Source organism: Aspergillus sydowii (assembly GCF_001890705.1).
Source record: "Aspergillus sydowii CBS 593.65 unplaced genomic scaffold ASPSYscaffold_1, whole genome shotgun sequence".
Taxonomy (NCBI): Eukaryota; Fungi; Ascomycota; class Eurotiomycetes; order Eurotiales; family Aspergillaceae; genus Aspergillus; species Aspergillus sydowii.
The window spans coordinates 5,246,436-5,272,196 of record NW_024467859.1 but is presented as its reverse complement, the minus strand read 5'-3'; the positions used below and the strand labels follow the sequence as shown (position 1 = coordinate 5,272,196).

The 25,761-nt window shown below is 51.9% G+C and overlaps 13 protein-coding genes across 13 annotated transcripts; 5 read left to right on the top strand and 8 right to left on the bottom strand.

The window, feature by feature from the left end:
* Positions 1–178: 178 nt before the first annotated feature.
* On the bottom strand, positions 179–487 carry ASPSYDRAFT_100496 (uncharacterized protein; the record flags this gene model as incomplete). Its single annotated transcript, XM_040839718.1, has 2 exons — positions 179–340; positions 425–487. Coding segments are annotated over 2 exons (225 nt in total), but the record flags the coding sequence as incomplete, so codon positions are not given.
* Positions 488–1,863: 1,376 nt separating this feature from the next.
* On the bottom strand, positions 1,864–2,589 carry ASPSYDRAFT_85277 (uncharacterized protein; the record flags this gene model as incomplete). Its single annotated transcript, XM_040851502.1, has 1 exon — positions 1,864–2,589. One exon carries the CDS (start codon positions 2,587–2,589, stop codon positions 1,864–1,866), a length of 726 nt encoding a protein of 241 aa, XP_040709111.1.
* Positions 2,590–2,618: 29 nt separating this feature from the next.
* Positions 2,619–4,991, bottom strand: ASPSYDRAFT_85276 (FAD-dependent oxidoreductase; the record flags this gene model as incomplete). Its single annotated transcript, XM_040851501.1, has 4 exons — positions 2,619–3,914; positions 3,963–4,333; positions 4,389–4,654; positions 4,702–4,991. The coding sequence occupies 4 exons, from the start codon at positions 4,989–4,991 to the stop codon at positions 2,619–2,621; spliced, it is 2,223 nt and encodes a 740-aa protein (XP_040709110.1).
* A 204-nt stretch (positions 4,992–5,195) lies between these two features.
* ASPSYDRAFT_380153 (nitrilase) lies at positions 5,196–6,818 on the top strand. The gene is made up of 3 exons (XM_040845618.1): positions 5,196–6,018; positions 6,079–6,403; positions 6,451–6,818. The coding sequence occupies exons 1-3, from the start codon at positions 5,545–5,547 to the stop codon at positions 6,693–6,695; spliced, it is 1,044 nt and encodes a 347-aa protein (XP_040709109.1). The 5' UTR covers positions 5,196–5,544; the 3' UTR covers positions 6,696–6,818.
* On the top strand, positions 6,454–8,263 carry ASPSYDRAFT_40118 (uncharacterized protein). Its single transcript, XM_040846018.1, has 3 exons — positions 6,454–7,416; positions 7,483–7,840; positions 7,913–8,263. The coding sequence occupies exons 1-2, from the start codon at positions 6,941–6,943 to the stop codon at positions 7,805–7,807; spliced, it is 801 nt and encodes a 266-aa protein (XP_040709108.1). The 5' UTR covers positions 6,454–6,940; the 3' UTR covers positions 7,808–7,840; positions 7,913–8,263.
* Positions 7,894–9,549, top strand: ASPSYDRAFT_380080 (uncharacterized protein). The gene has a single exon (XM_040845614.1). The coding sequence runs from the start codon at positions 8,281–8,283 to the stop codon at positions 9,319–9,321; it is 1,041 nt and encodes a 346-aa protein (XP_040709107.1). The 5' UTR covers positions 7,894–8,280; the 3' UTR covers positions 9,322–9,549.
* A 228-nt stretch (positions 9,550–9,777) lies between these two features.
* On the bottom strand, positions 9,778–11,005 carry ASPSYDRAFT_85272 (fasciclin domain-containing protein; the record flags this gene model as incomplete). The annotated part of the gene is made up of 3 exons (XM_040851500.1): positions 9,778–9,903; positions 9,967–10,360; positions 10,416–11,005. 3 exons carry the CDS (start codon positions 11,003–11,005, stop codon positions 9,778–9,780), a joined length of 1,110 nt encoding a protein of 369 aa, XP_040709106.1.
* A 693-nt stretch (positions 11,006–11,698) lies between these two features.
* Positions 11,699–14,283, top strand: ASPSYDRAFT_380104 (uncharacterized protein). The gene has a single exon (XM_040845615.1). It carries the CDS (start codon positions 11,805–11,807, stop codon positions 14,100–14,102), a length of 2,298 nt encoding a protein of 765 aa, XP_040709105.1. The 5' UTR covers positions 11,699–11,804; the 3' UTR covers positions 14,103–14,283.
* A 33-nt stretch (positions 14,284–14,316) lies between these two features.
* Positions 14,317–15,988, bottom strand: ASPSYDRAFT_380136 (uncharacterized protein). The gene is made up of 3 exons (XM_040845617.1): positions 15,233–15,988; positions 15,034–15,183; positions 14,317–14,973 (listed from the first exon to the last, which is right to left on the bottom strand). Exons 1-3 carry the CDS (start codon positions 15,861–15,863, stop codon positions 14,465–14,467), a joined length of 1,290 nt encoding a protein of 429 aa, XP_040709104.1. The 5' UTR covers positions 15,864–15,988; the 3' UTR covers positions 14,317–14,464.
* Positions 15,989–16,461: 473 nt separating this feature from the next.
* On the top strand, positions 16,462–17,437 carry ASPSYDRAFT_1157656 (glutathione S-transferase family protein; the record flags this gene model as incomplete). The annotated part of the gene is made up of 3 exons (XM_040840036.1): positions 16,462–16,698; positions 16,748–16,995; positions 17,043–17,437. 3 exons carry the CDS (start codon positions 16,462–16,464, stop codon positions 17,383–17,385), a joined length of 828 nt encoding a protein of 275 aa, XP_040709103.1. The 3' UTR covers positions 17,386–17,437.
* Positions 17,438–17,481: 44 nt separating this feature from the next.
* ASPSYDRAFT_138483 (Rieske [2Fe-2S] domain protein) lies at positions 17,482–18,825 on the bottom strand (the record flags this gene model as incomplete). Its single annotated transcript, XM_040840845.1, has 1 exon — positions 17,482–18,825. The coding sequence occupies one exon, from the start codon at positions 18,823–18,825 to the stop codon at positions 17,482–17,484; it is 1,344 nt and encodes a 447-aa protein (XP_040709102.1).
* A 1,006-nt stretch (positions 18,826–19,831) lies between these two features.
* ASPSYDRAFT_75656 (MDR family MFS transporter) lies at positions 19,832–21,898 on the bottom strand. Its single transcript, XM_040850811.1, has 2 exons — positions 21,611–21,898; positions 19,832–21,458 (listed from the first exon to the last, which is right to left on the bottom strand). The coding sequence occupies exons 1-2, from the start codon at positions 21,821–21,823 to the stop codon at positions 20,031–20,033; spliced, it is 1,641 nt and encodes a 546-aa protein (XP_040709101.1). The 5' UTR covers positions 21,824–21,898; the 3' UTR covers positions 19,832–20,030.
* Positions 21,899–23,539: 1,641 nt separating this feature from the next.
* Positions 23,540–25,740, bottom strand: ASPSYDRAFT_169650 (uncharacterized protein). The gene is made up of 7 exons (XM_040843405.1): positions 25,395–25,740; positions 25,262–25,346; positions 24,594–25,208; positions 24,287–24,543; positions 24,115–24,230; positions 24,001–24,061; positions 23,540–23,944 (listed from the first exon to the last, which is right to left on the bottom strand). Exons 1-7 carry the CDS (start codon positions 25,663–25,665, stop codon positions 23,727–23,729), a joined length of 1,623 nt encoding a protein of 540 aa, XP_040709100.1. The 5' UTR covers positions 25,666–25,740; the 3' UTR covers positions 23,540–23,726.
* Between the last annotated feature and the right edge of the window lie 21 nt (positions 25,741–25,761).

The following is a 25,761-nucleotide window of genomic DNA, read 5'->3' as shown; positions in this document are numbered from 1 at the left end:
TGATGCCTGTTGAAAGGCATAGAGTGTAGCTAAAGTCGGCTCGTTCAACAACCGATGTTACTCGAATGACAAAAGGAAAAGGCGGCCGGCCTGTTGAAGGCGCAGACACAGCAAATAGGCGCGCTAGGAAGGCAAGAAGAGCCGTTCGTCGCAAGGCGAAGCGCAATTACGGTGGGACGCACTGATCATCGACCTGGACAACAACCGACCACTTGTCGGGGTGGTCAACAAAGCCGCCAGCAACCGTCTCGCCCTTGTAGACAGCAACACAGTCGTGCATAAGAACCAACACACTGTCCAGGATATTCCGAAGAGGCAGAGTACGGCCTTCGTTCTCATTCTAAGTAGAGCCAAGTCAGCGGATGCGTTCGCGTGTATATTATGGTATTCCTCAAGCTTAAACTCCAAGTATATCGGCGCTTACCTGGTTGCAGAAACGGATGCTAACATCATCCTTGCACCAGATTTCATGGCAACTGTTCTTGTCGGCGTGAACATCTTGGCCCAAGGGCGACTCAGGATACACTTTGATTGCGTTGGCCATATCCTGGGCGGCTTCTTCGAGTTGCCACAAGGGCGGGTGCATGGACTTGCCCCAGCAGCTGACAGTGTGCTGTTATATTATACTCAGTTAGTACTTATCCATCGTACCTAGTTGGTACTGTAGAGACAGGGGAGTACGTACAGCGGACACTGCGGGAGCCAAGCAGGAAAGCACGGCGGCGATGATAGAGACGCGCATCTTGGTGGTTTGGTTGAGTTTGGTGTTTTGAGATTGAGTGAAATGGTCGACAGGTAGGTATGGTTTAAAGTCAGGATATTGCTGGATAGAAGAGAACAATGATCTGGAGATGGAACAGACAATCCAGACGAGTATCTTTGGGCATTCTTATATGTTGTCGAATCCCTCAAAAAGCTGTCTGTTGCAGTGAAGCAGGTATATGTGAAGCGGCAGTCAATGAGAGCAGGGCGTAAGAGTGAATCATTTGTTACTACATAGCTAATAACTAACAGAAGGGGATGGAGCTGGTCTCTCCAGGACTGTTCTAGGCAGTGTTAGTTGTATGAAATGAAGTACGAAGAACTTGACCAGCGGAATCAATATCAGCGTGAATATAAATTCAAGAAACAAGTCCATTACCAGAGCAAGCCCAGATGCTAAAGAGAATTCAATATTCCTCTGAGAATTTACTACTCCCCAGCGCAGAGCGTGTGATTCAGGGCTAACACAATTCACATACGTACTAACAAGTGTAATTGGGAATAGTGAGGCAAAACTAAACGCCTAGGAGTAATAACTGGAGTATTCGTCTAAGATGTGATGATGGTTCAAAGACTAACTCGGCATAGATCTCAAATTGGGCAGGGTCATAGCAAGGAGGGAAAAGAATTCCGCATTTGCCCGGCGCAGATTGACCGGAATTACCCAGAGCTGGAGAAGGGCGGACTCTCAGTGAATTCAGGCCAAATCTCAGCCGGGCCTGTCGGCAATGTACGTACGGTCGAAGAAGGGCCAGGCTTGCAGTGTAAGCAGTTTCTGATATGCGAGGCCTCGTGGAATCGGATTATTCGGCTAAGTAGATACGGGAGTCACTGTTACACTACAAAATGGACGGGACATCCAAGAGAGGAATATAGCAAACAACGACTCCAGGTTTCGTTAAGCAGGAATATAATATAGCATGTGATTAGAAGTACGGTTTCGCGTCGGCGCAGATTCTTAGAAATCGCATATCTCAACAAGAAGTAAAAGTAAAGCAGAACAGTAAACAGAACACGGTCCACATCCATAGAATGATACAATAGCTCGCGAGCAATACAGAATCCGGAACAACAGAAACATTAACATCAACATCAACGTCTTTACTCTAATTCGAAAGATGAGAGAGTTGCAATACCCTCAATATGCTCGACAGTCGGGTCATCGTCGTCATTGTCGTCAGCGTCGTTGTTGCCGTCGCCGTTGCTGCCGCTGGAGTTGTAGTTGTCGTGGTCAGTGCCGTTGTAATTGTAGTTGTCGTCGGCGCTGTAGTTGCCGTCATGACTGCCACCATAAACCCCCAGGGTTGATTCGTCATCCTGGGAAGAGGGATCTGAGCTGACGGAGCGGTCAATGCGGTAGATACGGTTGTACCACGGATGACTGGGGTTGTGGAGGTCGTTGTCAACGAAGATGAATCCATCAGTATATTCGATATGCTCTGAATGTGGGTTTTCGTCATCCTCATCGTCATCATAATAATGGTGGTTTTCGGCAAAACCAGTATAATCATCAATCGGAACAGTATCCCGCCACACTTCGTCCTCGTCTCCATGCTCCAGCCTATACTGCTGACTAGAACCAGGCGAAAGGGGTCGGTCGAAGACATGCAAGGGCTGGGGTCCTGTAAATGCTGGAGAACAGAGGTTGTTTATCCCGTTGACGTATCTGTGGGTGTGGGTTCTGTAGCGGCAGTTGTAGGTGCGGCCAGGGTCGCAGTTTTGGGTGCGGCTGTTGATGAAGGGGAGGGCGACAGAGGAGGAGGAAAAGCCGGAAGATGAGAAGACAGGGGAGGGAGCGTAGACTTCGAGAGTTGCAATGAAGTCCATTTTCTCTCTCTATGCTCCGAGAGACAGGACTAGAGACTTGGTTGAAGAGCGTTTATATGTGGGTAATGGGTCGTTGCAGACAGGTGATTGAATGAAATTTTGTGAAAGTGGGAAATACGAGGACTGTAGAATGATGCCGTTACCAAATTAAGGTTGAGGACGTTGACTCTTCGTAAATCCCACGCCGTAAAGAGTAGCCAGGCGGCAATGAGAAGTGTGAATACTCCAAAGTTAAAAATCTCCGGTGTTCGGAGTAAAAGCGGTCCGTTGCCCTGGCGGATATCTGGAATGATATCGAATAAGAGCATGATCATATGTCCAACTGCAGAAACCACGCTGCATAAGAAGAACTGGTCGAGATATTTCACGTCGTAATCGCCGAATTGGTACACAGGTTCCCAGCGCCGCCCGTGCACACGCACGATGCCCCATTCGATCAGCGCGGTCACAACCGGGATTAGCAGGTGCGATATCGTTGGACTGTTCAGACTGGTAAAGATGCGGAACCTGGTGAAAGCCTCGCGATTTGTGATGGAAAAGGAGACGGCAATTGGAAGCGCTCGGGCGGCAGCAGGGAGGATGGCGCGCGGCCAGGGGTGGTAGAAACCTTGGAACGAGGAACCCAGAACCCAAAAGGCGAAGTAGAACGGTAGCGCAACTTCCCAGCCGCAGTATCGTGCTAGGAAAGTCCATGGGATGGGGGTGAGAATGGGGCTAAGGCTAAATGCTGAGCGATAGGATTCGATCGTCCAGAGCGCCGTGATAGCGAAGTAGGAATATTCTATGTAGCGGTTCCAGGTATGTAGGAAAGGAAGCATGACTGGACTCTCTGTGGTAAAGAACGGTTCCTCATTAGTGAGAATGGCCGGAAGGATAAATCGCAGAGACCCTATGCACATGAACAGGCAAATCCAGGCATACGATGCTGCCGTGGAGCGATAATTCGGCGTGACCTGAACTTCCTCGTCATATGGAACGAGTCGGTTAGACCTGGCGGGTAGTGGGAGATACTTTAACGGCTCTCCCTGTGTCATGGATTCTCCAAGGGACGCTAGCGTATTCTCGCCGGGCACTCTGGGAAACCAATATAGCATGATGAGCTTTAGTAGAGGTGTTCCGAATGTTTCCATGTGCGCTAGTCGACGAGCCCCATCGGCCAGCATTTGAGTCCGAGGGCGGCGCTCCTCTTGCAAATGGTGGAAAATGGACTCGATCTCAGACTCTGTTGGATTTGATTCCGTTTGTAGGAGGTCTTTTAGCCGGTTCGCAAAAAATGCCGCGTCCTCGATGGCGGAATTCCCTCCTTGTCCGGTGATAGGGTGCATCTAGGTGACTTGTTAGACCATACGTAAAAAGAGATGAGACATAAGAACCTTGTGAGCCGAGTCTCCTATTAATAAGATGCGCTTATAGTAGTAGCGTCGCAAAACGAACTCCTCCACGGGTACGAGAACCGTGGTCTTTGAGGCTTTGTACATCTCACCGAAGGTCAGGCCCGATCGAACCTGGTCGTTGGCAAATTCCGCTGCATAGTCTTCCTTCTCCTGGTTAGTGTAGCGAAGATTCTCCCACCGGTCTGCCTCTTTCCGCGTCTTGAAAGACAGAAACCAGAAGGTAAGACCATTGGGTGCGGCAGCGCAGAAGTAGTGGCGGTCCTTGCGAAAGTGCTTCCACGTCTGTGTTGCTTTAACCTGGGGCAGCCCGGATGAGATTCCGAATATGCAGCTGCAATTATTGCGGATAGCTAAATCTAGTTAGTGTGCCCGTAGATTAGACTACTCCGGAGTAACGATGCGTACCCTTTCGGTCAGCGACGGTGCTGTGGTTATCAGCCTCCGCCAGTCGCCACATTTCGTCGCGAGTCCTGCTCTTAATTCCACCGGCCCCAACGAGGATGTCGCCGGTAAACACGCGACCGTCCTGCGTCTCAACGTGGGCTACTCCTGCAACAATCTCGATCTTAGCGATTTTGGTTGACAGATGGATTTTGGATTTGTCCTTGATGGCCCCCCACAGGGATTGCAGGACGCGTCGTCGTTCGACAAAATAAATTGGGTACCCAAGCCTACATGGTTAGTATACCATCCCACGATCGTTTATTTGGGTGCATACATGGCCTCTAAATTTGTGCCCAGTCTTTCCTGGACTCCCAGGTGCTTCCCATCCGGCCCGTACATGTCGAATCCTTCGGCAGCAACGCCAAACGGGAGCAATTCGTTGAAGCAGCCGAGTTGGTCGAGAACGCGCGACCCATGAGCGAGCAGAGCGATGCTCGCGCCCATTTCCGGAGCGACATCGGCGTGCTTTTCGAAGAGGGTGTAGTCGATCCCATGACGCTCGAGAATGGCGGCGAGGGTCAAACCGGTGACACTGCCGCCGATGATTAACACCTTGAAGGCCATTTCGTGCCTATTGTATCACAGCAAGCGATGTCGAAGATGAGAGTTGTTGCCAGTCCGCGCAGGATGCATCTGCAAAAATTTATGACCCGCGGTTGAAATGTTGGGCTGATGTTGGGGGCCGATTCATCGGCGCGCAATACGGGTCGTTTCCAGGCAGAATCACAGGCACAGCAGTAACACTAGGTATAACCTCAGTCAGTAGGAAGTATCACTCGATTTATGCTGGGTCAGGCAGGTTCACTTATACGAGGTCCAAGAAAGTGAGCCAGTGAACCCCCCCCCCTCCCCCCCCCCGGATGGGCGAGGCCCACACTCTAGCGCACGGCTTCGGCCTTGGTGTTCTTTGTTCCATGGACCCAGGGAACTGTAAACAAAGAACAGCGTCGACGACAAGAACGAAAAGTTGAGAGATGAAGAGAGAGAGCGAGGGATCGGATGCTGCGGTAACTGCGGAGTTGTACCCGCTTGTCCCGATCAGGCATTCCTTTTCGTCTCCAACATTTCCCCATTTCCCCAGTTCCCGTTTACAACTTCCAACATCCTTCTCATCACAATGTCGAAACTCAAAGTCGCCGTCTCGCAGTCTCACACCCAGCAGTCTCTGCAGGAGACAATCGATTCCCTGGAGCGCACTGCTCGCACTGCAGCCTCCCGGGGAGTCCACATCCTGCTCTTCCCCGAGGCCTATCTGGGCGGATATCCCCGCACCGCCACCTTCGGCACTCGTTTTGGCTTTCGTGAAGCCCACGGCCGCGACCAGTACCTGCAGTATTTCAATGGCGCCGTCGACTTAGGGGATACCCCAACGGGCGCGGGCGACGACTGGGTCGGGAAAAAACTTCCCGTCGCCAAAGGCAAGGCGTACCGTGGCGACGGGACAAGGGAGAAGCTCGAGAAGCTCGCGAACGAAACCGGGATCCTGATTGTTGTCGGAGTCATTGAGCGTGCAGGCGGCAGTTTGTATTGTTCTGCCCTATATGTCGATCCCCAGCGGGGAATCCTGGGCAAAAGGAGGAAAGTGATGCCGGTCAGTGGCGTGATCATCCATTTTTCTTTGTCCCATGCTCGGTACACTAATAAGGAATAGACCGGCTCCGAACGCCTGGTTTGGGCTCAAGGCTCCCCCTCGACGCTCAAAGCTGTTACGACAGAAATCAATGGCGTCCAGTTGACTCTCGCGGCGGCCATCTGCTGGGAGAACTACATGCCTCTGCTCCGTCAAAGTCTGTACTCTCAGAACGTGAATCTCTACCTCGCGCCGACTGTGGACTGCCGCGAGACTTGGCTTCCGCTTATGCGCACCGTTGCAGCGGAGGGAAGGGCTGTAGTCCTTTCTGCTAGCCAGAGCGGTCGGTATAATGAACTGCCCGGCTGGGTGACGCAAGTGCCGGACGGTGAGAAAATAGACTCAGGTACGTAAGCCACTACTGTTCATGGACACTGCATTAATAGGCCGTAGATCCAGAAGCTTGGGCCAGTGGGGGTGGCTCGTGTATTATTGGCCCCCTGGGCGAGGTTCTTGCTGGGCCTATTTGGAATGTGAATGATAACAGTGATCCGGATAGCAGCCTCCAAATCGTCGAGGTGGACTTCGAGGACTGCCTTCGCGGCCGACTAGACCTCGACCTGGCAGGAAGCTATTCGCGCAACGATTCATTTGAACTAAATGTCAAAGGGTTGGACCTCAACCCACCTCCTCAGTAGCATATCAATACAATTATACAATGTGCTCATTGGACACTGCCGTTGCCTGTAACCAGCACTGTCCCTATAATGCAGACAAAAATGAATTAACCGTCATGATACCGTCCATGGCCTGCCAGGTGAATAGCGGCCAGCCCTGGATCCATGGGCAAGAGCCGGGCTTACATAATCCATTGTATGCCATCACTCATCTGGCTTCTCAGTAACACTTCACACACACCACAGAGCAGTGTCAACGTGTGATAATGTCTCCTGCTGAATATAGTCCTCGAAAGAAGCTGGAGTCACTTCGGAATGCTCTCGTGGATCCCGAGATGGACAAGCGACTTCTAGACGATAATTCAATACCCCGCAAGTTCCTCGCTGACCGCAATATTATCCTAATCCGCCATGACTTTGACATCCACGATACCGCTGCAGGAAATCTCGCATCTGATCCCCCGATACTGTTTATCCCACGCTCTGAAGATGTTTTATCAAAGTTTCCACTCGACCCTGACGCCTATGACCCTGAGACGCCTGATGCAAAGGCAGATCTTAAGTTCAGTGATTACGCTCCACCACCCGACATCAAGAATACACACCACACTCGCTGGAGCCCAACAACACGCGGGAGGTGGCTGGCCACCTATTTGATTAAATGGGCTCTGAGCGGGTTCCCTCGTGCTCTTCCGGCGGATGTCTTGACTCTGAGTGAGGAGTGTGGTATTTGCCCCGTTATGTATGGAACTCCTCGAACCCTATTGAAATCTCTGGGATAACGCCATTGCTGACCATTCCTTTGTAGGGTTCCTCACCCCTTTAATCGAAAAGACTTCGGAATTTCCCGCCATGGGCCAAATATCTACAACTGTTGGGAGTCTTATATCTTCGAGTACATGGCAACCACCGGTCCTCCCAACTACGAGACCCTCTACCCGCACTTGATAATGGTCACCTTCAACTCCTGCACGGGACATGACGGGTGGATCACCCATGGAGAACTGACATCAATTGTAACCGCGATGAGAAATCGCGCAGTCCAACCAGCTCCGGAATTTTTCGACCCTCAAGAACAAATGGATTGCTTCGAAGGTCAGTTGAACGAGCACCGTAGTCGCATTGATCCATAGAGACTAGCTTTTAGGCATGAGAAAACCTTTCCGGTACGTGTTTGACCTTTGCTCATCCGGTGCTCGCTATGACCCGGCAACTGTTGACTCGAGTGGTATCCTTAGGTCCTCATGGTTTCCGTTGTTGGCCCGCAACACGCACGCATTTATTATGCCTGCATGTCTCATAACCAACTTGTCATACGCCAGTCTCCCCTCTATGACTTTACCACTGAGACGGTGGCGCCGCTTTCGCTTTTCGCTTGTATGTTGCTGAGCAGCCCTCTCACTGAATCTTAAGTGGACCCTTTTGGTCCTTCGTTTTATGCCATAGTGTAGCGACTTTTCTTACGCATTGATGTTTATGCTCATCATAAATCGTTCCTTCATTAGACCTAAACGTAGCCAGATATGACTTCTACCGAGTTAAATTGCCTAAGCGAGTACCAGGCAAAATTCTCAAGATTACTGTATTCACAGAGGTGGTGTTTATTATGCTGGGGTCACCAGCCAGTATCACCGAGTACTCCCCTTGGATTTTCGCAAACCTTTTATCCCCAGCCCTTTACCGCGTAACACTTGCACCAAGGATTCAACCCATACTCTCCCATCTCAGCTTCTCCGCGCGGCGCAGCAGTCTCAATCGTCGTCAAGGCGAACTTATTACCGCGCAACATCCGATAGCTTTACATACAATCCCAAAACCCCACAACCCCACGCTCCTATCAGCCATGGCAAACACCCCACCCTTCACAGACATACCGGCCACGGCCGCAGATTGGAGAATCGCAGCGAGGAGGGCAGGCGTGGAGTATACCACTCTAAGGTCCTACAATTCTCATCAGTCCGCCTCGTGTGTTACACGCGAGCAGTACCTGACATTCAGGACGCTCGTGGTTTCGCGGCCCCCAGGTGAATTCAACGCCGGGCTTTATGGTTTAATCGACGAGCTGGAAAGAGCCAGCGTCGTTTTAGCCGAGTCAAGCGAATTCACTAATTACTTGGAGATAATCCGGACAGCAACGGCGAACGGCATCGTGGATGCCCCCAATGCACTTGTTTCTCTAAGTGCCCCCGGCACAGCTCCCTCCCTGGGGTATTTCGCCGCGATCCCAGAGCAATTGTCAGAGATCGCCGCGGGCATAGGCCCCCAGGGCGCACAACATAGTCTTATCCAGATGGGAGAGAAGCCCGTATCTGCAGTGCTATGTAACTTGTTGAAAGCTATAACGAGTGTCGCGCACCCGACCCGCGCATGGTGGAGGTTGAGTGAATATCATCTCAAGGCCAATTTCGGGCATGTAGGCACCGAGCCCCAGCCCAGGGGGTATACAGCCATCACAGATGGCCAGCTACACGACCGGTATAACTGGGATATCCGTGCGCTTTTAGAGTGCAAACGAGATACCCGAGCGGGTAGCGGCGTGCATGTTGACATGCAGGAAGCGGCAACAATGCTGGCACGGATCCAACAATTTCCAGGCCGTCAGAGGTACGTTTGTGGACAAGTGGCTTTTTTTCCCGTGCTTTTTTGACCGGCGACTAATTGTTGCGATTAAGGCGTGTGTTGGTATCTCTAAATCGGACCTCCCTGTATGTCACATTTGCAAGCCCGTCCCACGACTGGCTCAATGGATACCTCAGGCTTCATCGTGCAGATGCTACGGGCTTCTTACACCTCACGCGCTATGGTCCTTGGGACATTTTCAACTCCGATAATATGCGAGAAGCCGCGGCTATACTGCTCGCCATTGATCTATAAATTGGGCTTTCCCTTTCCGGCCGATCTGCTTCCCAGTGATTCACGCTTGATAAGGAGGACAGCAGTCGCGAGGAAACGGTGGAAGTGGCTTTCAAGGAAACCCAAGACACAATTGGGTTGTCTGCGCACATCTAACTGAAGATTTATGCCAATTACCCAGAAACATTCCACAGTATTGCCAGTAAACCATCATATCTTCTCGCGCCGATATCACACCAGCGGGGTTCGCCTAGAAATATGCCGTACCACCAACAACAGCAGCAACAACACCAACCACCATCATCACTCGAGACGACCGGAAAACAGAATCTGCAGCTCCCGTGAAGACAGTTCCATCTCCGGGTGTGTAAAGCGGCTATCATCAAGAAACACAATTAGCACTCTCGCATCGGTATCTGTTCCAGGCGGAATGACGTACCTTGTCAATCAAATGAACCACACCGTTCTCGATTATAATGTCTGATTGCACTATTTTGATGTCGTTGTTCAGGACAACCCCCCCGCTCTCATCGACGGTCACTGCGATATCCCGTCCGTTGGGAGACTGGAAGCTTGCACCATCGACAAGACGGGGGGAGTAGGCCACCGACTCGTTGATAACGTGTGACTCTGCCAGGGCAGTGGCTTCAGATTCGGAGATCGTCGTGTTCGAGCCAAGAGCCGTGGACAGGGCATCGTTGGTAGGTACGAAGACGGTAATAGAGGAAGTGGAGCCGAGCGAAGACACATGCGATGAAATGTACGACGAAAAGCTGCTTGCCTGGGGCGATGAGCGTAGTGTATCAGAGAGGCCGCTCGGCGGAGTGAAAGGACTATTCTATATCAGCGAAACCGACGACTCGTTTCTCGGCAGAGGGAACTGCATACCCGCTGATGATGTGTATAATGCCGCCATCAAAAGGAATATTTTCTTCCACGACAGTAACATTATCCCCCAGACCACTGAAAAGCCCAATTGGGGCAGTTGTGCCATCAGAATCACCGCGCTGTCCACGCGAAATAACTGCTTGTCCACGGCCGCCGAGGTTGCCGTTGGTATTCAGACTCTCGATGACGCTTCCAGTGGAGTTGCGAAGGTCTGCGGCAGTGAAAAACTGATCGGAGATTTGGTAGAGGTACTGCTGTGTCTCGTTTTCTGTCTGGCGGGCAAGACGTGCAGGGAACGAGTCATCGACTGGGACGAAGGCGGTTCTGCCTCCACGAGCGTTGATGGAGAGCTGCCTGCCGATTACTGCTCCCCATCGTCCCGCTCCATGAGACGATGCTGCATCAGAAAAGGACGCAGTAGAGGACGGGGTTTCGCCCGAAGTAGAAGTGGCTATAGACGTGGAACTGGAACTGGGCGTTGAAATTGGGGTAGAATCAGGGCTCGGGGTAGAGCTTGAATCGTCCTGGGCAAGTGCTGCAGGAGACAACAGAGCCACGGCCCCCAGAAGGTAGGAGGTAATGAAATGCATGGCTTGAGAGATTAATTGTGCAGCTTCCTTTGGTGTCCAGGGAAATGTCGAAGGTCGTCTGCTCTAACAAAGCACAGGAGAGCGAATATATACCTCCCGCAGCGTGGCAGATTGCACTGCAGTAAAGCAATTACAACATTGACCATCGGATGAAAAGCAAAAGGGACCACGTCCATTCCACTCCTCGGAGATAGCAGTTCCCACCTGCACGATGGCAGGCATCTCCGGCCTGCGCTAAGCCAATAGCTCGCAGAGAACGAGTGACAGGCTTGCATAAATCAAACATGCGACACATCATTCCGTCTCTGTATATGCAAGGCTGAAGGATTCAACCCCGGTCTATAACGAACACTCACTTCTCGGGTCAGCCGGTCTCCGATGCGAACAGGATCGACTGGTCGCAACCGGCATTATGTATAGCTGCCCTTTTCGTATCAAGGCACATCTGGACACGTCAGCGGACAGGGGGACCCTGGTTGAAGTCCCACGGATGTATATGTGCTTCGTTCCGGAACAATCCTATCCAGTCACTTATGCTGTCATGCAAGTCGGACAGCTGAGGGAGAGAATGAAAGAGGAGAGCTGAACTAGGACAGCTCGACAGGCCGAACGTCAAATGAAGCCCCTCCATAACTGGGTGGGAGGAAATGGGCTCGCAGATTATCATTTATGAGATGGCATCCCTGGTCCGCTGCAGTTGCTCTTCGCTCTCCAGCCCGAAGTCATGCTTGTTCCCTCTTCAGGAAGCCGTTCCCATTGAACTCCTCATCATCGACCATTTTCTTCGCCGTCGAGAACCATGGAAAAGACAGAATCAGCTGTTGTTGATGCCAGCGCGGATAATCCCACCGATGCACAACCACGACCCGAAATATCACTGCAGCCACAGCAAGTAGATCCATCCGGCCTTGACTTGGTCAAGGAAGGCTTCCGGAGAATCCTCCAACCTCGCAACCTGGTCGGGTTCCTTTGGCTCGGTCCGTCAATTGCTATCTTGGTCCTCAACTTTAGAGGGCATATTATCGGCGCCGGCCTGAACTGTGGCTCACACTGTCGCATCGATCCATATTCCACCAGTCAAATCGAGCAGATCGACCGGCTCGATGGCACCAACCGTGATGTCCTTGGGGCGTTGCAGTTCGTGGCCAAGGGTCTCGAGGTCTGGTTCATGTATGTCGCTGCCGGGTTCATCTACAGGATTGCGCTCCATCTGTCCGCAAAAGACAACCGGCTTCCAGTTAGCTTACTGTTGGTGTATGCGGAATTCATGGACCTTCTCTACCTGAAAGACTTGGCTGTAAAGGCGAAGGATCTGGCAATGGAGAAGAATCAGACTGCGGCGAACCCAACGCCGACAAACAAGATGGCAAGACCGGTCATTCTATACGTCTTCATTTTCGCTGCAGCTGCGCTATGCGTGATAGCCAACCTAATGGGTGTTGCCACTGCAACCCTTATCATTCCGGGGCTACAGTGGATAGACATCAACAAGGATGAATCTTTGGCGTTTGGAGAAATGCTCTCATCAGTGGCGCCTCAGGACGACAACATTGCCCGATGTCGAGAGGGCCAGCTTGCGGACGGAGCCTACAGCTGCACAGACAATCTATACGGGGCCAGTCTAGATGAGCTGGTCGAGGCAGCCGTAGCAACCGAGAGGCAGTTCGAGGGGCGACAGGCGGTGCTGCTCCCTCCAGTATCCCAAGAAGCCAATCTGACCTTCAGTGCCAACGTCTCTCAGTCTGCGGCCATTCAATGGGCGCCGAGTAGACAGCTCCTACGGGGATTCTCGGCCGACCTGGTCAACTACTATGTCGCGACTACCTCGAACACTGGCTTGAATGACAGCTATCCCGATTCTCATCGCTTCAACCAGTCACTTCAGGCACAATTACAACGTGTTGGCCCGACAGTCGGGCTGGCCGGAAGCTGCTGGATATTTGAAGGACCCGATATATTCAACGTCTCTTCAGACAGAGAGGTCCGTTGCTACGAAGGATTGTCTCTCCTCAACGGCACCACGGCTACCAAGTGTATACGCTGGGGATCAGGATGGAACGACAATTCCACGTCGGCCTCGTTTACAATCCTGGACTCGGTAGCTCAGCTATATGACATGGACGTCTCGATCTACACCACTCCAGCCGCACGATATCTCCGTGATCAATCCTGCCTAAGGCAAAACTCGTGCAACTGGGACCAGCTCTTTGCCGACCCCCCAGACCCATTATTCCGCAATATCTCCAGCAGCCAGCAAACATACGAGTACTCCATGCCCCAGTACACAAACAATTCCGCAATATGGTGCGACAACACCGCCTTCCTCAGCTTCGCCGCATACGCCCTCAACCCATCCCCCGTCTCCAACCTGCTCCAACTAGTCCAGCTCGGCGTCTTACACGACGACCCAGGCTCCGGGGAAGAAACCAGTGCAGATGCCACTATATCCATCCATCCATCCTGGACGCTCGCCGCATGGTCCGCGAATGCCACCGACGGCCTCGTCCCAGGAACCCGGGGCTCAAGCACACGGATCATCGACGCCTTCCAACGCTTCACATCCTCACCCGAGGACAACTCCCTGCGCTTCAATCTCATCCATTCCTACACGCTCCTCCAAGCCGCCTCCCTAATCCCATACACAACACGAACTATATCCACAGTCGGAGACCGAGACCGCAACGCGCAGCGACAGCGCGAAGCGGACAGCCCATACACGCAAGCAACCCTAACGTCATGGGCGACGGTGCAGTTATGGAAATTCGGGATCGACTCCCGGACTAAGACACTGGGCGTGGTTATCTTTATTATCGGTATGGTTGTTGTGTTTGTTACGACGGTGCTGTGGTTCGAGTCGCCGAAGTCGCCGACGAGTATTGTTGTTACGGCGCTTATGCATCCACCGCCGGCTGACGGGGTGGTGGCGGATGCGGAGACTGGGGCGCCGCTTAGGGCGAGGTTGAAGTATCAACATATGCAGGGGCAGGGTAATGGTGAGGGTGATGGTGGCGGTGGTGGAACTGGGGACGCAGGACAGACAGAGAGGGTTAAGCCGCAACGGGCGGTTTCCTGGGTGTTCAGTCCCCGGGCTGTATAAGCTGAAGGCAATGGTCTTCTCTGCTGAGTGAAATCATAACTGATCAGTGGCCCACTGACGCTGGTAGATTGAGCGAGTCTGGCAAACCTAACAGCGTGTGGTTATCTAACGCACAATGGAATGGGACAAAGAGAGTTGGTTGAGGGTTTAGGCTGATGCCGAATTAATTTCCCCTAGCTATAAGATTAACTATAATACACCCACTTCGTCTGAACTGTCAAACTCGATTAGACACGTACGTACGGGTAGAGTACAAAATAATATGAGTACAAAACATGTACCATTCATTCACAGCGCAAGAACACACCTAGATATATGCAAACACCAACTACACCGAACTATGAACACAACATCTTTCGATCTTAGTTGCCACCGAACAAAGAACCCCACCAGGAGCCGCCCTCCTCATCGTCAGAATCCTCTCCCCAGCCGCCATTTCCTCCCCAACCGCCGTTACCACCCCATCCACCGTTTCCACCCCAAGGGCCAGATGGACCAGCGCCAGGCGCCTCGGTAGGGACAGTGCCTGTAGGAGGGGTGAAAGTCGGGAACGCGCCGGTTGGGGTCGGGAATGCGCCAGTGGGGACACCACTGGGGCCGCCGCCAATAGGGCCGCCGCCAATGGGACCACCGGTAGGAATAACGGGGGTAGACGGGGTGGGAGCAAGAGTGTACAGAGCCGTGGTGCTAGAACCGGCGGTGCTGGATGCAGAGCCCGAGGAGCCGGAGCCGGAGCCGGCGATGTCGTAGCGGTCCTTCAGGTTTCGCCACCAGTCGCGAAGCATCCAGAAGTCGAATTCGGTGATTTCCATGGAGCTGCCTGCCAGCATGATGAAGCTGTCGATACCAGTGGGGGTCCAGTCATAGAAGTCTGTTTTAGTTAGTTAGTTTGCGAACAGTTTATGAGGCAGCATGGGTATAGAGAACGTACCATCCAGAGCGAAAGTGTGGCCAAGCTCGTGGAGGTAGATGTGGATGCTGTCCGAGTCGATGTTCTGGAGGAAGTACTCCGAGCCAACCTGCTGGCCCCAGTCGCCGCCGAAGCCGCCCTCGAGGCCTTCGGTGAGCCAGAGGCTTTGGTCTACGAAAGTCAGTACAGTAACCCATTTAGTTTATAGTAGGATACTTACCATAGTGACGGTCAGCGCCGGCCTCGCAGCCGCTGTAGTCGCCGTCGGTGTGGAAGAAGCGGCCACAGGACTCAGCGCACTGAGGAACGCCATCGGCGTCGGTGTCAGTATAGATGTCAATGCCGGAAGTGTCGCCCTCGAGCAAAGACTTGTCCTTCACAGCCCATCCGACAACACTGACTTCAACAGTGTCATAAGGCCAGCCGTCGAATCCAGCAAGACCGGCAATCCACTTATTATAGTGGGTGCTGGCAGTTTTAGCGATCTGCTCGCGCTGGGCAGCCGTGACGGACTGGGATGAGTCCCAGCGGACACAGTAATTAATTTTTCCTTCACCGGCGATAACCTGGTCGAAGCCGTAGTTCTTAAAGGTGAGCGGCTCGCTGTAGGTCTCCATTTCATGATCCCAGACTTCCTGGAGGGGCTTCACGAGGTCAGAAGGAGGATCCCATGTGGAGGGAAGGCTGCTCTGGCGCTTGGCAGGCGAAGAGCGGTATTTGGGGACACCGATGTGCCATGGGAAGTTCCCATCATTCAGGTCACGAATGGAAATGGACTTCTCGGTGACAGGGAGCGCGGCAACATGGCTGGCCAGCAGCTGAAGCGCGGATAGAGATAGAGCGGCTTTCATTTTGGATAAAGGAAAAGGAAAAGAAAGAACGGAAATGCAGCTAGTCAATAGCTATGCAAGGAAGAGAACGGATGGGTCGTCCACATTGCAGAGGAGCTGGCAAACGTATATATAGACATCCTGAAACAGGGGCCAAGAACGCGTTGTGGGAGCTTGATGGCCGTTGATGGCAGCTGGTGGCAGCTTGGCGGACATCTTGGCGACAATACGGGTCGGAGGAAGCCCGCTTAGGTAAAGCGGACAAAAATCAATGGAGAGATATTCAGTGCAGAATCAGGGGAGGTTGAGGAGGTTCAGTGCCTGGCAGGAACCGGCAGTTCAGCCAGAAACAACGGTCGGGGGCGCCAAGACACACGCAATCTATGAGAGACAGGTCCTCCCCGCCCGGTGCAAAGGCAAAGGCTTGGTACACTTAGTCCGAAACAGTGGGGGTCGTCGGATAAAACACGGCCACGAAAACGCAGGCTGCGACTGGCGGGATTTTCCGAATATCGCAGGTGGACACGCACTGGAATCGCCCCGTCGATGCCCACCGGGCTGGCGGGAAGCCTGGTCTGATGTCTCCCGACACCTCTTGCCAGGCCACTGCATCCAAGACATGACGGCAGCGACGCGGTTCCTGAAGAAATTAAGGCGGCACGAAAAGGACCCCTGTCTGTATATCTATCCTTTTAACGTCCCCAGCCTCGTTGTCCACTTCACGATTGTCCTTGCGCTGCGGGCGAAACTCCGGCCAAGCCGCGATTTATCCCATCTGGGCTACCGTCTCGTGAACATCGAGAAACACGACAACCTGCGCGAGTGGTATCTCGTCGAGGTAAATGCATTAGGTCGAGTACGTTGCTTTATTCTAAAACTCTGGATTGGAGGTAACCGTGGTGCAGGTGCCAACTCTAACTGGCAAGTCGCTGCCGTCGCCATTGACGGACGCCCTGTCGATCGTCTACTGGGTTTGCGACCAATGTCCAAGTCTACTGCCCAAGGAGCATCAAACGGAGATATGTCGTCTTCTTTCTCAGCTGCACGAAACCATTGACGGGTACGGTGCTGTCAACCCCGCGGTGGAAGATTTTTTAACCAACCATGACATCACTGATACCCACCGCGAGGCCCTGGAATACAAGCGCGATCGGTACGTCCCTGAATCCATGAACTTTATCGGTCGCTGACGGGAACCAGGCAAATGAAGCAGCGCGAACTGGTGGCAATGAATATATCGGCTGGGCACAGTATGACTGGCAATTCTGTTGCCTTTCTAGAGGAGGTCCTGGCGTTGCGCAACAAGTATAGCCGCGGCGGAACTTGGATCTTCGGCGACAAAATCGGTCCAACGGTACTGGATGCCCATGTTGTTCCGTTTGTCGCGCGGCTTCTCGATATCAACCTGGACGACCTGGTTCCTCCTGAGCTGCGAGTATATGCAAACACCATCCGGGCGCTACCACAGGGCCAGGAGGCATTGGGGAAGAGACCGACTGTGTGGGACCCGTCGCTGGGGCCTATTGACGAGATCCGACTATGATTTATGATCACTGATGACCTGTATGAATATTATAGATCCATGTACGTTATAGATGTTTAGAGCAAGAGCTGCAATTGCGACCGATATTGGCGACTTTTAGTAGACCAGGTGATCGTAATACCGCCCGTCCATTCCGGCCATTGCGCGCGCGTCTCTATTGAATGGCTCTTTGAGGCCACCGACGAAGTACTTGCGTACATTGGACCGGAAAACTTCCACTGGGTCGGTCTTTTCCTCCTGGCAGATCCAGGTGAGCCATCGGTGGCCAGTAGTGACATGAGTAATCTCGTCGTTGTGTATCACCTCAAGGGCCTTGACACTTTCGTCGTCGCGCGCATTCCGGAACTTTGCAATGGTCATCGGATTGACATCGAGGCCACGCGCTTCATGAACCAGAGCAATGATGCTGATTCGCGCGCGGAGATCGTGTGCTGTCTTGGTAGCTGACTCCCACAGGCCGTGGTGGACTGGGAGAGCACCGAAGTAGGAGCCCATCTCCTCGAGGCGAGTACGGAGCAGGGAAAAGTGTTTCGCTTCGTCGTTCGCGACCTTGAGCCAGTCGTGGAAGAAAGTCCGAGGCAGGTTTCTCGCAGATTCCGACGCTTCTGGGCTGGTTTGGAACTCGGCGAATCGGACGCAGATATCTATAGCCAGATCGATCGCCCACTGCTCGATATTCGCCAGGGCGTGGAGCATCGCGATTCTGCTTTTCAGCGTCCCTCCTCTTCCGGGCTTCTGCATTGCACCGGGTCGGACTTCGACGAGCTTCTCCCGCGGCGGTGTCGGGGGAAGCGAGGCACGAGTTGGCCCGATTATAGTCATTGGCGAGGATGTACCCTCTCGTTTGGTGAATTCGGAAAACAGATGAGCCGTGAGTTCGATCTTATGCTCGGAATTGGACGTGTTCAGAATATGCGCGCACCAGTCGCAGAGAGTCGCATTTTCATCCAGATACTGCGCCGTTGCTGGAGGCGTAGTGGATTGTTCAGTCTCGGCCGGGGCTGCAGAATCCGAGCAAGGGGTCTTCAGTTTGATCGCCTCACTGACTGGCTCCATCCTTGCAATAGAAATACCTTCAGCGCCGTAACTCAGGAACACATCGTCCCCGTCCACATCGATTGGGAATGTGCACGCCTTGATGCCAACGCTGGATTCGCCGGTCTCCACATTGAAATCGTACGCATGCCACGGACATGAGGCGATATACGCCGAATCTTCGATATCGACTTGGGCATCTTCCATGGGGCCGCCAGCATGCGGGCATTCAGCTTCCATGGCGTAATAAGACCACCCGTCACTGCTTTCATTGCTCGCCTTGCTGCGTCTACCTGCGTCGATTGACGGCAGACGAAAGAGCACCAGCCGCTTGCCGTCGGATAGATGGATCACATATCTAGTATGTGTGAGCTCAGGGAGCAAGCCAAGACTGAGTTTCGGCATTATGGAAGCTTGTAGAACGGTTATCGTGGGGAATTTCTGAAGCCAAACGGAGTCAAAAAATTGTCGACCGGAGCAGTTCCGTTGGTGGGGGGTCGATGACTCAGCAGCTACACAAGTGCATAGCATCAACATAACAATATCTATAGAAACCGATTTGGAGTGCTCACTCCTACTCATCTTAACTATACCAGCTATTTACCTTCCAGCATCATCAAAGACTCCCGGATAATCAAAGCAAATTATTATGCGATGTTCTGTGGATTTGACATAGATCCAAGTGAGAGAATATATGGGTGCCGGTTTTAATATATATATTACCAGCCTGACGACCTCCAAAGCATTAGATGTTGGAAAACGTTTCAGAATGTAGAACAAATGAAACCACGATAATAGAGCAACTAACTGATTAGGTATTAACTAGTAACTACCTACAGGAAATCCGGTACTTTTTTTTAAGGCTGTAACTGCTGCATTGCAAAACCTCAATACATCAGTCACAGAGGCGCTTATTCGGGTAGCGGCAGACAGAAGGGGATTCTGCTAGCAGATGATGCAAAGGATATATAAATGTGGCAGCCAGGTCAGGGCGGAGATAGCGATTGCATAGGACTCGCATATATTATCTATCTACCAGAGCAGTGTTGAGATGAATCGGATCTCACTTGGCTCAGCCAGCCACACAACATCAATCTGAATCCGAGAAAAAAACAGGCCGGTATCATGTAGCGCTTCTGATCCTCCAGACCCCTGCGTATTACTGCCGGTGACAAGACAGGTCAGGCTATGTAGACCAACATTAGATGCTGTAAAAAAGGGCTTTTTCAGCCGAATGAGCCCGGCCCCGTAACTAGCCGACGGGGGCAAGAATCCATTAAGAGGCGTGCCGACGTTCGCAGGGATCAAAACAGACGACGCACATCCTCCAATTATGCAAGGGATATGGGCATGTAGGATAGACCTGACATTTGCTAAAGTAAGACGGCAGGGGTACGAATGCTGGGCGGTTGTAGAATGTAACTCTATATTGATCAACCCTGCATGGACGTCGAAACCCGACATTAACAGGAGACCGTGGCTACCAATATGTGCAGTCAGGATAGGCACTAGAAGCCGTAGTTCAGTTTGGACATCTTAACGCCTGCATGTTTATGGTATGTGAAGGGTATAGCTTTGTACAAATTATCGTGAAAACCACCTTTCGTATCCTATCCCACACTTGGTTTATTTTCTTCTCCATCATCATGCTCATTCTTAAGCTCCACCGGGCGGATACACAGGCTGAGGAAAAATGCGCATCCTGCAAAACCTGTATATAAAGCCCACATACGGCTGAGTGCAGCCGAGCGAGTGTTTGCAATAGGCCGATCCACCGAAGAAGCTGTCTCCTGGATCCCAGGTCCTGATTGTCCTGGAGCGGCCGTACTCTGCCCTAGGATACCATGATAGATTGCAGATCCCAGGACCAAGGACAGGGCGGACGATAACTGGCGGATAAAACCGAACGCCGCGGTTGCTGCTGCAGTGTCAGAAGTGCTGACATTGGCCTGGAGCCCTATTAAAGGCGCGAGAAATAAAGCTCCCGCTGCTAGGCCGCTGATGAGTTGGTAGGTTATGATGCGCGGCCACGAGGTGTACGGCTTGAGGTCGATGAAGAGGCCATATCCGAGCGTCAGAAAAAGAAGACTGACTACTATAAGCGCTCGATAGGATCCGGTTCTTTTGATCAGAAACCCGGCGCTCATGCCGGTAATGGCGAGGCTTAGGGCCATGGGCAGCATATAGACGCTGCTCAGCATCGGCGTAAGTTCGAGCACAACCTGGAAATAAAGTGGGATATAATACGTTCCAGCCGTGAAAACTATGCCATGACAGTAACATATCAGAAGCATCACCGCGTTGTGCCAGTTGCGGAACATGTGGATGGGAATGACTGGGTACGTCGCGACTTTCCATTCTATCAGAATCGCCATGGCCCAGGACATAACACCAAAGAGTATTAGGCACACCACAGGGGCTGAATCCCAGGAATAGGTCTCACCGCCCAGTTGGAGACCGAGAAGAAAGGCAGTAGTCCCTCCGACCAGGGTAAGGGTACCCAGCCAGTCCACGGATCGAAGTCCCGCCCATAGTGAGGTCCGGGGGGACGATTCGATGTGGGGAGAAAGGAGTAGAAGGCCAATGCAGATGGCGCCAATGGGCAAATTTAGATAGAAGCACCACCGCCATGAGAGCCCCGACGTGATGACGCCTCCAATGAGCGGCCCTAGGGCGTCGGTGATGCCATATATCGTCCCGATCATCCCATAGTACTTTGGCCGCACTCTGGGACTGAACAAGTCGGGTACGCAGACGTTTGCCAGGATGATCATCCCTCCCCCGCCAACGCCCTGAATAGTCCTGCCAGCTATCATCACCCGCAAGTTCGTCGCTAGTCCACAGATCGAGCTTCCCCCCAGGAATAGACCGTTTACTAGGAGAAGCATCGCCTTTCGAGACCAGATATCACTGGCACGGCCCCATAGTGGTGCACATGCAGCGTTCGCCAGCAGATACGACGAGACGATCCAAGTATAGTCTCTGTTAGATGCATCTAGATCTGAAGCTATGGCCGGGAGTGCTGTCGCGAGGATTGCCTACAATATCCGGGCTGCATGTCAATGGCCGTGTTAGCAGGCCTGATGAAGTGGGCACACATACTGTTTCCAACCCCGCTAACAATGTTCCTATCTAGCCTCTCGTACCCATTAGCGGCTGTCTGTTAGGGGTGAAGGAAAGGGAAACCTACGAAAAGTGCAACCAGCATAGGACCAGTGCTCCTCGGCTTTCGTTTATCTGGCGTATGTAGAGAAACCGGGGATAAAGGCGCTCTGTGCTGATAAATTGGGCGACCATCATTATAACTGAATGCTATTCCGGGCCCAGAGTTCGAATGCGACGGATTGCCAGCCCCATTATGGGAACTGTAGTAGCGCACAGGTGTCTGGGGGTTACCAAGCATGATCAAGTAATGTGCAGGTGCTTAAACATTGGACGGCATCCGTCCTCTCCCTGACGCGAGAGGGATGAGTTACCGGGGGTTGGCTATCTATCTATTTGCTCTGGCTGCCCGCCTGGTATAATCAGACTCACCGTATCTATAGTACCATGAAGGTGGGGTTAATGTATTCAGATCCAGGCAAGACCTATCCCTTTCTATCTCCTTACCTGCTGCAGCTTCGTGTGGATACCGCATGATGCGTACGATCCTCTTGATCCACATCGTTCTCGGCTGGTCCCTGGTAAAGTTCAATTAATCAAGTTACAAGACATGTACGCCGGTGGGTCTCGTTGAAGAATGAAATGCAATGACACCGAACATTTGACAGCTTAGATCCGCAGCATTGTTGCAGTCGGCGCCGCTTATCACTTCCTCAGCTGACCAGAAAAGCAACATTCCTTTTCCTTAAGGGAGGTAGTATCACGCGTGTAGCAGCGGAAATACTAGAATTGGCTTATAAGTTGCTCTTGCCTGCCTTTTTCTCTTGGTATTGTTCAACGCAATGAATCAAAGTCCGAGACACATTTCCAGCTTGTAGTACCCCAGCTGAACTTCAAGAGGATATTTGGTGTTCATAGATGACCCGCAATAATCCCGACGTACAGAGATTTGTCTCCGAGTATACTGTTTGTACGGAATTAGGATTTGCATGCACAGAGATGACATCCAATGCTTTCTTGCATTGGCGAGTACGCAATTCGGCAACTAAGTACTGGTAAAGCAAAAGCGCAACCATGTCGCTTTGTGCATTGACAGCGGCATAGCCAAGTGGAATGCCGCCCGGTCACCCAGTTGAGTCCAGCGTCATTATCCCAACAGCTGCGGCTGTATTGACGATTATGTCAAGGAGAAGAGCCGCGAGAAGCTCGTCAGTGAGAAGGGCGTCTTACTCTTGTATCATATCGGATGTGCTTAACTGCTCCGACTGGAGTGCTTCCATTCATCCCATTATGGCTGAGCCAGCATCATCGTCAAAATTACCCATCACCGGATAGCAGACACATCATTATTGCTCCTTATTGAAGCTATTTTCAGCATGGGGATACTTTCTGCTGTCAGTATTTATCGAGTGCAAAAAGGGAAAGTAGGGTATTAGATGACATACAGAGTAATACTTTCCCTGGCATCCCAAGAAAAGGGAATTTCGTGCGCTGCAAGTCAGACACCAAAGCAAGAATAACCCTCCGAACGGATCGATACAAAACGATCGACATTCTCTCCCTTGAACCTGTCCTTGAATTCACCAATTTGAACATAGGTGCGCAGCCTTTCGGTCGCTTCCAGCACGTGCGATTGATTACAGTTTTGGATAAGTCCTTTAAGGCCATCTACCGGCTTTCGGACTTCTTCATCCTGATCAACAACCTTGCGAGCATTGGAAGATTCGAGTGAAAGTTTCAGATTGTTTATCAGTATGTTTAGGATCTCCCTTGGGACAATTCTGATTATTGAAATGATATCAGAGAGCTGGGTTGAGGTATCGATATTATATAAGAGATTCTCTAGCTTGGGATGAACCTTATATTTTATAACCCTAATAGGTGTTCGGCTCTATGGCTCTATTCTGGGCCGCATATAGGGGTAATAAAGAGGCACGGATAGTGAAGTTTGCATCTTAGATGTAGAGGACAAGAGCACGGATATACTGCTACTTATGGCAGCATCGCCGGGCCATATCGGAGCTGCGAGATGAATATATAGCCTTGGTAAGCGGGTTGCTCCATGCGCACTAATGGAGCATCCTCCTCCTGCCACTAAGTAAATATCTTACTATGGAGACAATTTATCCAAATTCTGGGCAGAACCCAGGCCACTAACCCGATCAGATACTCAAATACACACGTTAACGAGGGGTGGGACAGGATCAAGTCTTCACATCCTTCTCCGAGAACTCCACATGCTCCAAACCAACGGCCTTATCATCCTTGTCCTCCTGACTTTCGTCTTTAATGGCATACTCGCCACTGGAGTACTTTCCGGACTTGACGTCCCGTCTCCAGAGAAACTGACCGAGCATGAAGAGAGACCACCAGCAGACCACGAAGACCGTATTGACGGTATATCCTTTCCTCCACTTGGGCGCTGTGATCCTCATTATTAGCCTGGAAAAATGGAGGTAATGAGATTGGATAACCTACCTTCCACGACCGGGAATACCGTGATGGGATAGAAGCTGAAGAACACCCAACCAAAAGTCATCTACCACTATATTAGCAATATTGCCCTACCAGGTAGTATGAAGATGGAAATACCATTGCACCAGACGTAAAAGCCCTCGCCTCAGAATCATCTTTCATGACCATGTTCACCCACGGGAAGAGGATCGGGGTGACGCAGGACGTGAATCCGAGCAGATAATAGGCAGTGACTGCGCCCGAGTTAGCAAGAGAGATGGTTTAGACTAGACAAACAGACGAAACGCACATTTTAGACCAGTTGGAATATCCCAGACCAGAAGGCAGACATTTCCAAATAGTAAAACCGAGGCGACGACGGACATGATGGCCCAAAATGGGTATACCATCACAAGAGATGTCGCCAGGATACCTGCGAAAACGGAGACGGCTTGTACTCCAGTTGGGATCATGTTTATCTGAGAGACTGTCCATGTTCCATGGGTATCTGCCTGGTCTTTCAGCCACAGGATCATCTGGCCCGCGACGTAGGAGGTGCATTGGAAGCTAAGTAGTTAGCATAGCGAAACCGGTGGTACCGTATGGATGCAACTCACAAGATATAAGTAAGGACGGCAACGTAGAAATGCCAATGCGTAAAAACACGCTTGAGCATACGCTTGCCAATCTTCCTGCTCTCACGGACACCCTCACTGCGCATCCTCGAGACACACAGCTTGTGATCGGCCTCAGTCAGCCACCACACCTTGGGCCCAGACGGCAGCCCAGGGAAGAAGAAGAAACTGCCCAGCGCAATTGGTAAGCTGATGCATCCATCGATGATGAACAGCCATCTCCATCCGGCCATGCCGTGGACGCCATCGAGTGTTTCATGTGCTGCGGCCTGCAGATAGCCACCCATGAACGAGCCGAGATTGCTAGAGACGAACCACACACCAGCGCGCTTGAACAGCTCGTCGCCGCGGTACCATGACGAGAGGATATACATGGTCCCCGACGAGACGGGCGTCTCCAGGACACCTAGCAGAAAGCGCAGGCCGTAGATGTCCTGGTAGTTTCGTAAACGACACTGGGCGAAGGTTATAATCGACCAGCAAACTTCCATTGTGGGGAGGAAATAGCGGGCGAATTTGGGCCGCGACATGACCATCATGGACGGGATTTCGAATAACAGGTAGCCGATGTTGTAGAAGGTTCCGAAGAGCGAGTACCTAGAGATTTCAGTGGCGTTCGAGCAGCTGCGTCGGCCTGGGCATGTACATACTGGTTACCGTAGAGATTCAGGTCCTCTTTCATGCCTGATGAATAGGCATTGTTGATATTCACCTGGTCAAGCCATTTGATGAAATCTGGGGACGTCAGCGCTGGACATCACGTATTATCTGGGTTCAACGTACACGCAAGACAGCAAAGCGGCAAAAGGACACAGTCCAACTTGAAGAGAAGCTTTTTCTCCTGCTTCGAGTAGTGACTTGGATACCAATCGAAGAGATAAAGCCAGGCTACCCACAGCGATCGTGGTTTAGGCTTGTTGGCCGAGCTGGGGGCAGCAGGATCTTTCTCGCTGTCGCTGGCAGTCAAATTCTCGAAAGTTGCCGGATTATTTTGAACATCGACTGCCGACGGCTGTTCCAAACTGGTCTTGCCTTTAGCAAGTTGTTCTGCCATTGTTGTGAGGCGCGACAGTGGTAAATGGTAGGTGGGCGATGACAGAACCCAGAACGGAGATGCTGTCGCATATCCTCCCCATCCTTATATACAGTC

Coding starts and splice junctions, on each gene's coding strand:
- ASPSYDRAFT_380104 (XM_040845615.1), top strand. CDS start 11,805: ATGGAAAAGACAGAATCAGCTGTTGTTGATGCCAGCGCGGATAATCCC.
- ASPSYDRAFT_40118 (XM_040846018.1), top strand. CDS start 6,941: ATGTCTCCTGCTGAATATAGTCCTCGAAAGAAGCTGGAGTCACTTCGG. Junction 7,417..7,482: donor TGTGGTATTTGCCCCGTTAT/GTATGGAACTCC, acceptor ATTCCTTTGTAG/GGTTCCTCACCCCTTTAATC.
- ASPSYDRAFT_380080 (XM_040845614.1), top strand. CDS start 8,281: ATGCTGGGGTCACCAGCCAGTATCACCGAGTACTCCCCTTGGATTTTC.
- ASPSYDRAFT_75656 (XM_040850811.1), bottom strand. CDS start 21,823: ATGCTTGGTAACCCCCAGACACCTGTGCGCTACTACAGTTCCCATAAT. Junction 21,459..21,610: donor CTATGCTGGTTGCACTTTTC/GTAGGTTTCCCT, acceptor CGGATATTGTAG/GCAATCCTCGCGACAGCACT.
- ASPSYDRAFT_380153 (XM_040845618.1), top strand. CDS start 5,545: ATGTCGAAACTCAAAGTCGCCGTCTCGCAGTCTCACACCCAGCAGTCT. Junction 6,019..6,078: donor AAAGGAGGAAAGTGATGCCG/GTCAGTGGCGTG, acceptor AATAAGGAATAG/ACCGGCTCCGAACGCCTGGT. Junction 6,404..6,450: donor CGGTGAGAAAATAGACTCAG/GTACGTAAGCCA, acceptor AATAGGCCGTAG/ATCCAGAAGCTTGGGCCAGT.
- ASPSYDRAFT_380136 (XM_040845617.1), bottom strand. CDS start 15,863: ATGAAAGCCGCTCTATCTCTATCCGCGCTTCAGCTGCTGGCCAGCCAT. Junction 15,184..15,232: donor CGGCGCTGACCGTCACTATG/GTAAGTATCCTA, acceptor TGACTTTCGTAG/ACCAAAGCCTCTGGCTCACC. Junction 14,974..15,033: donor CCACACTTTCGCTCTGGATG/GTACGTTCTCTA, acceptor TAACTAAAACAG/ACTTCTATGACTGGACCCCC.
- ASPSYDRAFT_169650 (XM_040843405.1), bottom strand. CDS start 25,665: ATGGCAGAACAACTTGCTAAAGGCAAGACCAGTTTGGAACAGCCGTCG. Junction 25,209..25,261: donor CTGAATCTCTACGGTAACCA/GTATGTACATGC, acceptor TGAAATCTCTAG/GTACTCGCTCTTCGGAACCT. Junction 23,945..24,000: donor GGTATTCCCGGTCGTGGAAG/GTAGGTTATCCA, acceptor TGAGGATCACAG/CGCCCAAGTGGAGGAAAGGA.